The 16,144-nt window shown below is 40.6% G+C and overlaps 1 protein-coding gene across 1 annotated transcript in view; it reads left to right on the top strand.

Annotated features, from left to right (window-relative positions):
• ankar (ankyrin and armadillo repeat containing) overlaps positions 1 to 16,144 on the top strand; it is an 81,143-nt gene that overhangs the window by 63,055 nt on the left and 1,944 nt on the right. The window contains exons 17-20 of the mRNA XM_073044520.1: positions 602 to 742; positions 2,740 to 2,898; positions 11,631 to 11,748; positions 12,932 to 13,041. Of these exons, the coding sequence (XP_072900621.1) occupies positions 602 to 742; positions 2,740 to 2,898; positions 11,631 to 11,748; positions 12,932 to 13,041 (528 nt within the window). The remainder of the gene's footprint in view (positions 1 to 601; positions 743 to 2,739; positions 2,899 to 11,630; positions 11,749 to 12,931; positions 13,042 to 16,144) is intronic.

Below are 16,144 nucleotides of genomic sequence, written 5' to 3'. Positions count from 1 at the left end.
AGTCATAAAATTCCCACGTCTAAGATTTTGCACAATTCAGATATGATGCTTGAGGTAGACAGCTGCCCTATTTTGTGTGTTAGTTCATGTATCTACCTCTGCTTTGTAATATTTTGAGATCTCTTTTTCAGTTTATTTTCATATATCTAATTGTGATTACTTTGGTATTTTGCAAGGTGTGGGAAAACTTCACCATATTAGTGTATAGGGAAATGTAAGGATCACAATTTTTTGCTAAGAGAGGAAGTTAGAATTTCACATGTGGATCTGTACTGAGCAGTAGTTTACACTTTCAAATCTAACAAATAATTTACTTAGATCTCCAGTGAACATTAATCAAGTCCCTCATTTACACATAAAAAGCAATATTAACAATTGTTTTTTTTTTCAAAACTGTATTAAGGTATATCTGGCAATTAGTGCAATTCTTTTGGGTTGTTAGTCAGCAATTTAATTAAAAATTTAAAAAATATGCCAGGAAAACTTTCCATAAATGTACTCATCGTGAGAAATTATGCGGAATAATAAGAACAAAACTGAAGTATTTTTCATTTACAGTAACTAGCAATAATGTATCAATTTATTTTTGTATATACTGTAGGTAGAAGCAATCTATAGCTTGGCTTGCATTATGTTGGGAAACAGTGAACTACAGAAGTTGCTAAAGGAGAGAAAAGGCTTTAACTACAAGACTGTATTGAATCATCTTAAAGCTGATGATGAAGTAAGCAGCTGTCAATTGGTACAATGTAAAAATAATTTTATAGGATTGAATTGAATTGACTTTACTACATTCTTTATATACATGAGGAGTAAAAATCTTTATGTTATGTCTCTAAGTGTGCAATGTACAATTTATAATAATTTATAATAAATATTATGTGTACAACAGGATAGTCAATATAACATAGAAATACAGTTGTGTCAGCATGAATTAAGGAGTCTTATGGCCTGGTTCAAGAAGTTGTCCCAGAGCCTGTTGGTCCTGGCTTTTATGCTGCAGTACTGTTTCCCAGATGGTAGCAACTGGAATAGATTGTGGTTGGGGTGACTTGGGTCCCCAATGATCCTTCGGGCCCTTTTTACACACCTGTCTTTGTAAATGTCCTGAATCATGGGAAGTTCACAACTACAAATGCGCTGGGCTGTCCGTACCACTTTCTGCAGAGTCCTGCGATTAAGGGAGGTACAGTTCCCATACCAGGGAGTGATGCAGCCAGTCAGGATGCTCTCAATTGTGCCCCTATAGAAAGATCTTAGGATCTGGGGGCCTGTACCAAAATTCTTCAACCATCTGAGTTGAAGGAGGTGTTGTTGTGCCTTTTTCACCACACAGCCTGTATGTACAGCTCACGTGAGATTCTCAGTGATGTTTATGTCAAGGAACTTAAAGCAGTTCACCCTCTCAATCCCAGATCTATTGATGTCAATAGGGGCTAGCCTGTCTCCATTCTTCCTGTAGTCCACAATCAGCTCCTTTCTTTTTGCAACATTGAGGGAGAGTTTGTTTTCTTTATACCACTGTGTCAGGGTGATGACTTCTTCTCTGTAGGCTGCCTCATTATTATTTGAGATTTGGCCAATCAGTGTAGTGTCATTAGCAAATTTAATTAACAGGTTGGAACTGTGGGTGGTGACACGGTTATGGGTATACAGAGAGTAAAGGAGGGGGCTTAGTACACAGCCCTGAGGGGCACCTGTGTTGAGGGTCAGAGGGGCAGAAGTGAGGGAACCCATTTTTACTATCTGCCTGCAATCTAACAGGAAGTCCAGGATCCAACTACACAAGGCAGGTTGAAGGCCGAGGTCTCTGAGCTTCTTGTCGAGCCTGGAGGGAATTATGCTGTTGAATGCTGAACTGTAGTCCAAGAACAGCATTCTCATACAAGCATCCCTCTTCTCCCGGTGTGTAAGGATGGTGTGTAGAGTTGTGGCTATTGCGTCATCTGTTGATTGGTTGTGTCGGCAAATTGTAGGGGGTCCAGTGTGGGTGGTAGCTTGCTGCAGATGTCGTCCTTGACCAGCCTCTCAAAGCATTTGCTTATTATTATTGAGGTGAGTGCGACAGGGCACCAGTCATTCAGACATGTAACCTTGGTCTTTTTAGGTATCACAACATCTTGTGAATACTTTGGTAGAACATTCTCATGTGTGAATGGAATGGACATTCCACAATGTTCTGTAAATTAAAATGAATTTTAATTTAAAATAAGTTTAAATTTTCATTAAATATTGTAGTTATATTGTTATATTTTGTTGTGTAAAATCCCTGTAACAATAAATCTTCTTTATATAATGTTAAATGTGACTGCAAATAAACAAAACATTAACCAATAGTGACATGAGCCTCAGGAACTGAACCATAGAGTCTGGATGATCCCAGGTTAACTATTTGCTGTAAAAGCATCCATGGGAAAAAGAACACATGAAAGTAGAGAGCACTTCTACACTTGTTCATCAGCCATGACTCAAGATGAAAAGGAATGTGCAGCATTTTAATGGAGACATGCCTATTTCAAAGACAGTCATGTATAATTTTTAAAAGGTACACCTTTTGTAACCAAATAAATAGATTGCAGATGTATACTTTCTTCATGTACAGTAGATAAAATTCAGTATTACTTATTTCCATGACCATAATATACAGTAGCTAAAATTGCTTATTATTCATTTCTATTGATATATTTTTCAATAATCAATTAAACTCATTGTAGTTATTATTTACCTGTCATATTTCAGGATGGTATTTTAAGAGCAGGTGGTGCTTTAGCCCTCTGTGTGTTCAACAGTCCAAAACAGCAACTTCTGATAAATGAATCTGGAGGCATTCCTGCATCAATATACCAGAATTTTTTGCAATCTGGGAAAGAAGTGGATCAGGCCAATGCCGCATTTCAGGTATTCTTCCAGGGGAATTATCTCTAAAGCTAACCTGATAAATGAATCCAATTATCTTTACATTCTAAAAACTTATATCCAGAATGCACCACCAACCTTAGTGTCATGGAGTTGTACAGCACTAAAATGTCTCTTTGGCTCACCATGTTCATGCTGTCTGTTGTACCTACCTATTATAATCCCATGTGTCCATATTAGGTACGTACCCTTCTGATTTTTGGGGGCCCAGATCATAGTCAGTCCTGGGTTTCTGGCTTTGGTCCAGATCATTATTAGCTGATGTTTGTTTGATGATAGTGTATGAAAGTTGAAGATAGAATTGAGGTGAGTTAATGAAATAAAAACCTACAGGATGTATTTCTGATTTTAGAATTTCCACAGTACAACCCTACATGAGAGATTTTTGGGAGCAAGCCATAAAGCTGAGAAGCAGGTCCGCCAAGGTCGGAATCTCTGGATTGCTGCCTGTGCCACACACGAGTGAGGGTTAGAATAGAATAACAGATTTGACATGGCTGAGGAACTACTGCAGGGGGCAGGGTTTCAGGTTTTTTGGATCATTGGGACCTCTTCTGTGGAAGGTATAGCCTGTCCAAAAGGGAAGGGTTACACCTGAACCTATGGGGGACTAATAACTTCGCAGGCAGGTTTGTTAGAGCTGTTTGGGAGGAATTAAACTAATTTGGCAAGGGAATGGGAACCAGAGTGATAGGGCTAAGGAAGGGGTAGTTGGTTTACAAACAGAACTCGTGTGTAGTGAGACTGCTAGCAAGGGCAGAGTTGCAGTCAATAGGATAAGTTGTAAAAGGTGCTAAATATAGAACTGAAGGTGCTATATTTGAATGCATGCAGTATACAGAAAAAGGTAGATGAACTTGTAGCACATTTACAGATAGGCATGTATGATGTTGTGGGCATCACTGAATCATGGCTGAAAGAAGATTATATGGTAGCTGGCAGTTTAACATCCAAGGATACACATTGTATCAAAAGGACAGGCAAGTAGGTGGGTGGGGGGGGGGGGGTGACGTGGCTCTGTTGGTAAAAAATGAAATCAAATCATTAGAAAGAGACATAGGATCAGAAGGTGTAGAACCATTGTGGGTGAAGCTAAGAAACTACAAGGGTAAAAAATACCCTGATGAGAGTTATATACAGACCTCCAAATGGTGGCAAAGATGTGGACTATAATATAGAACAGGAGATAGAAAATACATGTCAAAAAAGCAATGTTTGGATAGTCATGTGGGATTTCAATATGCAGGCAGGTTGGAAAAGTCCCCAAGAGGGGAAAATTTGTAGAATGCCTACAAGGTGGTTTTTTGGAGCAGCTCGTGGTTGAACCCACTAGGCCATCAGTTATTCTGGATTAGGTACTGTGCAATGAACTGGAAGGTAAAGGTAAAGGAACCCTTCTCATCCGGATTATTCATCATCAAAAATTTACAGATTTTACATTTATTTTTTAGATTACTGTTTAACGTAAGGACCTTTCTTCACTTTTAAAACACATGCAAATTCACTTCTCTCTAGAGAACAATATTTTTCCGCTATTTCTGGCTGCCTCATTAATAATCCAGCAGGTAAGGCATTACAGAGAAAGCACAGAAGAGCCTTTACCTTCTTAGAAATTTGCAAAGATTTGGCATATTATCTAAAACTTAGATGAACTTCTATAGACGTGTGGTGGAGAATATATTGAATGGTTGCATCACGACCTGATATGGAAACATCCATGCCCTTGAATGGAAAAGCATACAAAAAGTACTTATTACAGCCCAGTCCATTACTGGTAACATTAAGCACATCTACACAGAGTGCTGTCACAGGAAAGCAGCATCCATCAACAAGTACCTCCACCATCTAGATCATGCTCTTTTCTCACTGCTGCCATCAACAAGAAGGTACAGGAGCCTCAGGGCCTACACTACCAGGCTCAGGAACAGTTATTACCCCCCAGCCATCAGGCTCTTGATCTAGATGGGATAATTTCACCCAACTTCACTCACCCCATCACTGAACTTTTCCCACTACATATGGACTCACTTTCGTGGACTCTTTATCTCATGTTTATATGTATTGCTTATTTATTATTATTATTTATATTCTTTCTTTTTGTATTTGCACAGTTTGTTGTCGTTTGCATATTAGTTGTTTGTTCATTGGGCGTGGTCTTCCATTGACTCTTTTGTGTTTCTTGTATTTACTATGAATGCCTGAAAGAATATGATTCTCAGGATTGTATATGGTGACATATATGTCCTTTGATAATATATTTATTTTGAACTTTGAATCTAAATACATTCATGGGTGAAATGGTAGGATCTCCTTCTCAAAGACAATCAACATAGGCACACTTCATGGGTATGTGCTTAGACCATTGCTCTGTTGTCTCTACACTCATTACTGTGTGGCCAGTCATAGCTCAGATGCTATCTATAAATTGTTGATGATACCACTGATGTTGGTAATATCTCAGATGGTGACAAGGAGCCATACCGGAGTTAGATAGATTGGCTGGTTGAGTGGTATTGAAACAGCAATCTTTTACTCAATATCAACAAGACCAAGGAACTGATTGTGGACCTCAGAAAAGAGAAACTGGAACAGCAGACATGTAAGTCCTCATTGAGTGATCTGTAGTTGTAAAGGTGCACAGCTTTAAATTCTTAGTTTGAACATCACTGAGGATCTGCTTCATTAGGAATTTCAAGACATTTGATATGTCACCAAAGACACTTGCAAATTTCTATAGATGTATGCTGGAGAGCATTCTGACTAGTTGCCTCACTATCCAAAATGGAGGTTCCAATTTTCACGATCACAAGAGGCTGCAGACGGCTGTAGACTCAGCCAGCTTCCCCACAGGCTCAAACCTCCCCACAATTGAGGATATCTTCAAGAGGCTGCACCTCGAGAAGGAAGCATCCATCGTTAAGGACTTCCACCTCCCAGGACTTGCACTCTTCTCATCAGGGAGAGGATACAGGAGCCTGAAGACCCACACTCAATGAGCAGGAACAGTTTCTTCCCCTCCAAGCTCAGAATTCTGAATGGTCCATGAACACAATGTTATTATTCCCTTTTCTGCACCATTTATTTCTTTTGTAATATTAATTTGTATATCTTAGCATTGTATTACAGGCACAAAACAGTGTATTCACATCATATAAGACACTGATAATTAACCTGATTCATACTCTGAAGGAAGTGAGAGACCAACAAGGAATGCAACAAAGAAGTATAGCAGTAGCAGCTATAATTAGGGCTGGGGAGGAGGTGGGAGGGATGAGCAGAAGGCCATATTTTACAGTTTGTCAGGGAACAGAAATACTTTATTAATTTTACTGAGAAGCGATGTCTGTGGTGCTTTTGTTCAGCAAGCTATGTCACCAGCTATACTCACAACTAAAGATGGTCGGGAGAATGAGGAGTTTATAGATAGTAGTTTCAGGGAGGTAGTTATGCCAAAGGAGCAACACACAGGTAATTGGGTTACCGTCAGGCTAGGGAAGGGGAGAGCAGGGTTTCCCTCCTGTGGCCATTCCCCTCAACAACAAGTATACCGATTTGGATACTGTTGGGGGGAGGATGAGTTACTTGGGACAAGCTGCAGCATCTGGATCTCTGGCACAGAGTCTAATTCTGCAATGCAGAAGGGAGGGTGGAAGAAGAGAGCGGTAGTGATAGGGGACTCGATAGTTAGAGGTACAGACAAGAGGTTCTGTGGCCACGACAGAGACTCCCAGATGGTTTGTTGCCCCCCCCCCCCCCACCCCCGGGTGCCAGGGTCAGGGATGTCTTTGATCGCATGCACAGCATTCTGAAGTGGGAGGGTGATCAACCAGATGTCATGGTACACATCGGTACCAAACACATAGGAAGAAAGAGTGAGGAAGTCCTGAAGAGTGAGTATAGAGAGCTTGATAGGAAGTTAAAAAGCAGGACCTCGAGGGTGGTAATCTCAGGATTGCTACCTGTGCCACGTGCCAGTGAGGGTAAGAATAGAATGCTCTGGCAGATGAACACTTGACTGAAGAACTGGTGTAGGGGGCAGGGTTTTCAGATTTCAGGATCATTGAGATCTCTTCTGGGGCAGGTGGGACCTGTACAAGAGAGACGGGTTACACCTGAACTACAAGGGGACCAATATCCTTGCAGGAAGGTTTGTTATTGCTATTGGGGAGGGTTTAAACTAGATTTGCAGGGGGATGGGAACCAGAGTGCCAGAGCAGATAGTGGAGTGGGAGTGAAAATAAATGATGTTAAAAGTTCATGCAAAGTCACAAATAGAAGGGTTGTGTATGGTGGTAATAATCTTTTGAGGTGTGTATTTCAATACAAGGAGTATTGTGGGGAAGGCTGACTAGCTGAGGGCATGGATTGACACATGGAATTACGACATTATAGCCATTAGTGAAACTTGGCTACAGGAGGGGCAGGACTGGTAGCTTAATGTTCCAGGGTTCCAATGTTTCAGACATGATAGAGGCAGAGGAATGAAGGGTGGGGGGGGGGGGGGTGGCCTTGCTAGTCAGGGAAAATATTACAGCAGTGCTCAGGCAGGACGGATTAGAGGGCTTGTCTACCGAGGCCATCTGGGTGGAGCTGAGAAACAGGAAAGGTATGACCACATTAATGGGGTTGTATTATAGACCACCCAATAGTCAGCGAGAATTGGAGGAGCAAATTTGCAGAGAGCAGACAACTGCAGGAAACATAAAATTGTGATAGTAGGGGATTTTAATTTTCCACATATTGATTGGGACTCCCATACTGTTAAAGGTCTAGATGGGTTAGAGTTTGTAAAATGTGTTCAGGAAAGTTTTCTAAATCAATACATAGAGGTACCAACTAGAGAGGATGCAATGTTAGATTTCCTATTAGGAAACGAGTTAGGACAGGTGATGGAAGTGTGTATAGGGGAACACTTTGGCTCCAGTGATCATAACGCCATTAGTTTCAACTTGATCATGGATAAAGATAGATCTGGTCCTTGGGTTGAGGTTCTAAACTGGAAAAAGGCCAAATTTGAAAAAATGAGAAAGGATCTAAAAAGCATGGATTGGGACAGGTTGTTCTCTGGCAAGGATGTGATTAGTAAGAGGGAGGCCTTCAAAGGAGAAATTTTGAGAGTGCAGAGTTTGAATGTTCCTGTCAGTATTAAAGGCAAAGTGAATCCGAATAAGGAACCTTGGTTCGCAAGGGATATTGGAACTCTGATAAAGAAGAAGAGAAAGATGTATGACATGTATAGGAAACAGGGAGCAAATAAGGTGCTTGAGGAGTATAAGAAGTGCAAAAAAATACTGAAGAAAGAAACCATGAAGGCTAAAAGAAGACATGAGGTTGCTTTGGCAGTCAAGGTGAAGGATAATCCAAAGAGCTTCTACAGGTATATTAAGAGCAAAAGGATAGTGAGGGATAAAATTGGTCCTCTTGAAGATCAGAGTGGTCAGAAATGGAATGTTCTTATGGAACCAAAAGAAATGGGGGAGATCTTAAATCTATTTTTTGTGTCTGTATTTACTAAGGAAACTGGCATGGAGTCAATGGAAATAAGGCAAACAAGTAGTGAGGTCATGGAACTTATACAGATTGAAGAGGAGGAGGTGCTTGCTATCTTGAGGCAAATCAGAGTAGATAAATCCCCAGGACCTGACAGGGTATTCCCTCAGACCTTGAAGGAGACTAGTGTTGAAATTGCAAGGGCCCTGGCAGATATATTTAAAATGCCGGTATCTACGTGTGAGGTGCTGGAGAATTGGAGGATTGCATATGTTATTCCGTTATTTAAAAAAGGCTCTAAAAGTAATCTGGGAAATTATAGGGCGGTAAGTTTGATGTCAGTAGTAGGTAAATTATTGGAAGGAATACTAAGAGATAGGATCTCCAAGTATTTGGATAGACAGGGACTTGTTAGGGAAAGTCAACATGGCTTTGGGTGTGGTAGGTCATGTTTAACAAATCTATTAGAGGTTTTCAAGGAGGTTACCAGGAAAGTGGATGAAGGGAAGGCAGTGGATGTTGTCTACATGGACTTCAGTAAAGCCTTTGACAAGTTCCTGCATGGGAGGTTAGTTAGGAAGATTCAGTCACTAGGTATACATGGTGAGGTAGTAAATTGGATTAGACATTGGCTCAATGGGAGAAGCCAGAGAGTGGTAGTGGAGGATTGCTTCTCTGAGTGGAGGCCTGTGACTCGTGGTGTGCCACAGGGATCAGTGCTGGGTCCATTGTTATTTGTCATCTATATCAATGATCTGGATGATAATGTGGTAAATTGGATCAGCAAATTTGCTGATGATACAAAGATTGGAGGTGTAGTGGACAGTGAGGAAGGTTTTCAAAGCTTGCAGAGGGATTTGGACCAGCTGGAAAAATGGGCTGAAAAATGGCAGATGGAGTTTAATACAGACAAGTGTGAGGTATTGCACTTTGGAAGGACAAACCAAGGTAGAACATACAAGGTAAATGGTAGGGCACTGAGGAGTGCAATAGAACAGAGGGATCTGGGAATATAGATACAAAATTCCCTAAAAATGGCGTCACAGGTAGATAGGGTCGTAAAGAGAGCTTTTGGTACATTGTTCTTTATACATCAAAGTATTGAGTATAAGAGTTGGAATGTTATGGTGAGGTTGTATAAGGCATTGGTGAGGCTGAATTTGGAGTATTGTGCGCAGTTCTGGTCACCAAATTGCAGGAAGGATATTAATAAGGTTGAAAGAGTGCAGAGAAGGTTTACAAGGATGTTATCGGGACTTGAGAAACTGAGTTACAGAGAAAGGTTGAATAGGTTAGGATTTTATTCCCTGGAGTTTAGAAGAATGAGGGGAGATTTGACAGAGGTATATAAAATTATGATGGGTATAGAGTGAATACAAGCAGGCTTTTTCCACTGAGGCTAGGGGGAGAAAAAACCAGAGGACATGGGTTAAGGGTGAAGGGGGAAAAGTTTAAAAGGAACATTAGGGGGGGCTTCTTCACACAGAGAGTGGTGGGAGTGTGGAATGAGCTGCCAGATAAAGTAGTAAATGCGGGCTCACTTTTAATGTTTAAGAAAAACTTGGACAGGTACGTAGATGAGAGGGGTATGGAGGGATATGGTCCAGGCGCAGGTCAGTGGGACTAAGCAGAAAAATGGTTTGGCACAGCCAAGAAGGGCCAAAAGGCCTGCTTCTATGCTGTAATGTCCTATGGTTCTATAGTTCTAATAAAATCATGATCCTTAATGTGGTAAACTCTTTTCAATAAGGTTATATTAATAATGTATTATAGTTTGCAGTCTATCACATTATTAAAATCACCAAGGCCCTCTGTCCAATTGAATTGAATTGAATTGACTTTATTTCTTACATCCTTCACATACTTGAGTAAAAATCTTTACATTATGTCTCCATCTAAATGTGCAATGTGCAATCATAGTAACTTATAATAAATAGAACAGTCAATGTAATATAGAGTACACTCAAATCAGTGTGAGTTCATCAGTCTGATGGCCTGATGGAAGAAGCTGTCCCGGAGCTGGTTGGTCCTGGCTTTTATGCTCTGTTACTGCTTCCCGGATGGTAGCAGCTAGAATAGTCTGTGGTTGGGGTGGTTCGGGCCCCCAATGATCCTTTGGGCCTTTTTTACACACCTGTCCTTGTTAATGTACTGAATCATGGGAAGTTCACAACTACAGATGCATTGGGATGTCCACACCACTCTCTGAAGAGTCCTGCGATTAATGGAGGTACAGTTCCCATACCTGGCAGTGATGTAGCCAGTCAGGATGCTCTCAATTGTGCCCCTGTTGAAAGTTTGTAGAATTTGGAGGCCCATACCAAACATCCTCAACCGTTTGAGGTGAAAGAAGCGCTATTGTGCCTTTTTCACCACACAGCTGGTGTGTACAGACCACGTGAGGTCCTCGGTGATGTGGATGCCAAGGAACTTAAAGCTGTTTACCCTCTCAACCCCAGATCCATTGATGTCAATCAGGGTTAGCCTGTCTCCATTCCTCCTGTAATCCAGGGAGAGGTTGTTTTCTTGACATCACTGTGTCAGAGAGATGACTTCTTCCCTGTAGGGCACCTCGTTATTGTTTGTGATAAGGACAATCAATGTAGTGGTTAACTACATTGTATAGAACACACTCAGTTCAAGCCAGAGCTTGGGGTTGCTAGGTTTTACTCACCTGATGGGCTTCTCCTGAGTGAAGGATATAATTATTCTGGATCCACAATGTCTTGTTTTATCCCCATTCTTCTAGGAATTTGTGTTACCATTAGTGAATTGTTAATCTGATATTGTCTTTTATTAAAAATTATAATATTTATGGTAGCCTAACCAGAAATGAAAAAAATGTATGTATTCAAAAAAAGCATTCTCATTGAAGAAGACTAAGTCACTACCCTCTATTTGTATAATAGGTTTTATTTTCTAAATTTAAAACTCTCCTTGATAAATTTAATTTCTGGCATAATGATTTAATGTGCTATCTGGAACCAACTATTGTATGTGTCAAAACAATTAAATATTTACAGTGATAAAAATCATTATTCAGTGAAGGTAGGTAATAGATGACTAAGAGTCTTATATAGGTGTAAGTCTGTATGTAAATAAAACTTGCAAAATCCTGAAGAATACAAGTGTGCCTAAAATGAGAAATGTCCATTAGTGTATTGACATGTGAAATGCATGCCAAAAGACCTGATAATAATTTATTTCTTTTCAAATTGATACAGATGATAATACTAGCGAAGGTGATCGTAGGTATGGATGAGGTCACACTAACAGCCACAGGCATTGTAACTTTAGTTAATCTTCTTAAGTCGGAAAATTCATTCACGATTATTGTAGTAGGTAAAATATTTTTTTCCCAACTTTTTTCAACAAAGTGACTAACCTCTATACACTGTATATAATTCTTTTTAACAATGGAACACTTATGAACCAATGTATTAACCCAATAGAACTTAGACTGGTGGAAATCCATCTACTCTAGGCATTCACTGCTAGCTAATTGCAGGTTGGTTGATACTAAATGCATGGTGCTAATTGTGTACCAAAATTATCAATAATCTAAATAGCTAATGTCTCATCTGTGACCCTCACATCCTGTGGAAGAAAGAAGTGTAAATTCCATCCCCCTACATGATTACTTTATGCTGTTTATTTTTCTAGGGTTAAAGTACCTTACTAAATGTGTCCCTTTGTTTGCCCTATTCCTTAAGTTCATTTTAGAAGTGGGAAGAACTTTGTTTACTGAAAAGTTTCAAAAAAGCACGTATTGAATACTGATTAGATTACATTGTACACATGGCCAGATCAATTTTTACTGTTCTATTTTGTAGTAAGAAATGACAGATGAGTAAATTAATTAAGAGCTAAACAGTAGACAAGAGATAAATAAAAATATTGTCCATCAGGAATGGATTAAATTACTTTTTCTATCAATGTTTGTCTTCACTGTCTTCTAGATATTAAACTTTCTTCAGTATTACACAATTTAAAATCAGTTTTTGCTTCCATCCTTAAACTGAATAAAAACATGATTTGTCAGTACTGGACTTAAATCCACCCACCCACCCCTCTCCTTACAGGGCAAGTCCAATACCAGATACAGAACAAAATAACAAAACAACAAAAATGTCAAAAAAACCTTGAATGAAGAAAATCCTTCCATTCCCATTTTGAAACACTGGTCCCTTATTTATTTAAATTGCAGTACTTGCTTATCTAGAGGTTATAATCCCAGTCTGTTTAATCTTTCCTCAATACACAAATGAACCCAACTCTCCACTCCACCCCAAGGAAATCAATCTAGTGAATCATTGTTGTGCTTCCTTTGTCACAACCATATCCTTTTAGAAGGCAGACAACATTCAGATTTCTCACCACTGCCCAACGTAATTGTAGTAATAATTCTTAAATAGCCTTTTAGTTCATCCAAACTGATTTTCCCAAAATGTTTTACTTTTGAAGATGGTATACTTGTCTTTTAAATGACTGAATATACTCTGGTATAAAAGTGTTCTCCTTGCAGGTCAATTGCTGTCTTCTCTTACACAAACTCGAGCAGGTATTACTGATGCCATGATTACAATGGGAGCAGTGGAGAACCTTTGTCCACATGTATATGCTGAGATGGAAGAGGTAAAGGAAACACAAACAGAAGTAAAGACTTAGTGAATCTGTCTTCGCTTCCATTAAAACATTAATGTTACAAAGAATAAGTTGACTTGTTCACATGTTACTATTCATAGTATTGATGCATAGGAAGACGTCCACATTTTGTACAACATGTAGAGTGACAATTAAACATGGACTTATTGACATTTCTGACTTTGATCATTGGCAATTAATGAATAAATTATCTTGTTCCAGGGAGCATGTGGTTTTGAATCTGACTTGGAAGTGCAATTTTAGAAAAACTTGCATTGATACCTGTATTTAATTTCAGTAGTTTAGACTGCATAAGTCTTTGTGCCCTCCATTCATAAAAATTCATGGAAAGACCAAGGAAAAGTGGATCATTTGCCATTTCTCAGAAGCCACCAGTCAGCAAAGGCAGATACCATTTATAAAAAAAATCATCACTGCATTTAAAGCGTTAGCACTGCCCATTATTGATTGAGAACTAGGGTATTTGAAGATCAAGACTTCAAACACAAAGCACATGTTCTTTCAGGCAGCAATGATCCTTATGTCCTACATGTTTATAGGGAATGGAGTCATAGTGTTATTTAGCAGTTCAACAGACATGCCAATCTACGTACCTTCCTGAGCTAGTCCCATTTGACTGCATTTGACTCTTATCCCTTTACCTTTACAAATGTCTTTTAAATTTTGTAATTGTAGCTGCTTCTACCACTTCCTCTCATAGCTCATTCCATATGCCCACTACCCTCTGTGTAAAAAAAATTGCCCCTCGGGGCCCTATTTAAATGTTCCCCTTTCACTTTAAATCTGTGTCCTATGGGTTTAGACTCCTCTACCCAGGGAAAAAGGCAATGACTGACTATCTGCCCTATAGATGAACTTCATAATTTTACAAACTCTAGAAGGTCATTCTTCAGCTTCCTCCCTCCAGGGAAAGCAGTCTCAGCCTATCCAGTACCTTTATGTAACTCAAAGCCTCCAATCCTGGCAACATCCTTCCTATATGATGCCAACCACACCTAACATCTACAACGTTTTGTACTCAATTGGTGGAAGCAATCGCAGTTCTCACAGTGGTATTTTCAGCCACCTCTGAATCCACAAATCCATAGTGGATACAAGTCATGATGAGATAATGAAATTGTGGGGGAGAAAAAGAAAGAGATCAATGTAGGATTAAACATGAGGAAATCTGCAGATGCTGGAAATTCAAACAAAACACACAAAATGATGGTGGAACACAACAGGCCAGGCAGCATCTATAAGGAGAAGCACTGTCAACGTTTCTGGCCAAGACCCTTCATCAGGACTAACTGAAAGGAAAGGTAGTAAGAGATTTGAAAGTAGTGGGGGGAGGGAGAAATGCGAAATTATAGGAGAAGACTGGAGAGGGTGGGACGAAGCTAAGAGCTGGAAAGGTGATTGGCGAAAGTGATACAGAGCTGGAGAAGGGAAAGGATCATGGGACGTGAGGCCTCGGGAGAAAGAAAGGGGGAGGGGGAAGCACCAGAGGGAGATGGAGAACAGGCAAACAACTAAATATGTCAGGGATGGGGTAAGAAGGAGAGGAGGGGCATTAATGGAAGTTAGAGAAGTCAATGTTCATGCCATCAGGTTGGAGGCTACCCAGCCGGTATATAAGGTGTTGTTCCTCCAACCTGAGTTTGGATTCATTTTGACGGTAGAGGAGGCCATGGATAGACATATCAGAATGGGAATGGGACGTGGAATTAAAATGTGTGGCCACTGGGAGATCCTGCTTTTTCTGGCGGACCGAGCGTAGGTGTTCAGCAAAAGTGTCTCCCAGTCTGCGTCGGGTCTCACCAATATATAAAAGGCCACACCGGGAGCACCGGACGCAGTATACCACACCAGCCGACTACAGGTGAAGTGTTGCCTCACCTGGAAGGACTGTCTGGGGCCCTGAATGGTGGTGAGGGAGGAAGAGTAAGGGCAGGTGTAGCACTTGTTCCGCTTGCAAGGATAAGTGCCAGGAGGGAGATCGGTGGGAAGGGATGGGGGGGGGGGGGGGAAACGAGTGGACAAGGGAGTCGTGTAGGGAGTGATCTCTGCTGTAAGCAGAAAGAGGGGGGGAGGGAAAGATGTGCTTGGTAGTGGGATCCCGTTGGAGGTGGCGGAAGTTACGGAGAATTATACGTTGAACCTGGAGGCTGGTGGGGTGGTAGGTGAGGACAAGGGGAACCCTATCCCGAGTGGGGTGGTGGGCGGATGGGGTGAGGGCAGATGTGCGGGAAATGGGAGAGATGCTTTTTAGGGCAGAGTTGATGGTGGAAGAAGGGAAGCCCCTTTGTTTAAAAAAGGAAGACATCTCCTTCGTCATGGAATGAAAAGCCTCATCCTGAGAGTAGATGCAGCGGAGACGGAGGAATTGTGAGAAGGGGATAGCATTTTTGCAAGAGACAGGGTGGGAAGAGGAATAGTCCAGGTAGCTCTGCGAGTCTGTAGTCTCTCCCATTTCCTGCACATCTGCCCTCACCCCATTTGCCCGCCACCCCACTCGGGATAGGGTTTAACTTTCAATAGTTGCCCAAAATATTGGTTTGTACAGTTGTACAGTTTAGTATGTGTGTTTCAATTCAATGAGCAATTATTTGCAAAGGAAAATCATGATTTCTTTATATATTTTCTGTGCATCTGATGCATTAATTCAAGAGCACAGGTACATGCTTCTGGGTTTTGGATTACACACATGTGTGTGACTGTTAGGAGGCATGGCCATTCAAGCAGAAATTGGCATTCAGTTTTCTTCAGCATAATTTAAAGATATCTACCTGAGTAGGTTTCAGACTATGGGGTCTGATAACTGGAACCTGTTTCATGTCAGTCAAAGAAACTTACTTGGCAATGCCTCTATCTCCAGTCACTATGTACCACTCCGTGGCCTACAGCTCATGCACAACTTCTGGCTTACTATTCTTGCTCCCAAAATATGAATCTACTTCCTGCTACTTGATCCGTCTTCCTGCTTCTTCCTCACATTTACTTGTTGCAGCCTACCATATCGTGACCAGATTTTTCATCCAGTCCTTGCTATGAACCTGCATCAGTATCTCCAGCTTTCCCCTTCCTGTTCAGA

Source organism: Hemitrygon akajei, chromosome 5 (genome assembly GCF_048418815.1).
Source record: "Hemitrygon akajei chromosome 5, sHemAka1.3, whole genome shotgun sequence".
Classification (NCBI taxonomy): Eukaryota; Metazoa; Chordata; class Chondrichthyes; order Myliobatiformes; family Dasyatidae; genus Hemitrygon; species Hemitrygon akajei.
This window is presented reverse-complemented; position numbering and strand designations above follow the sequence as displayed.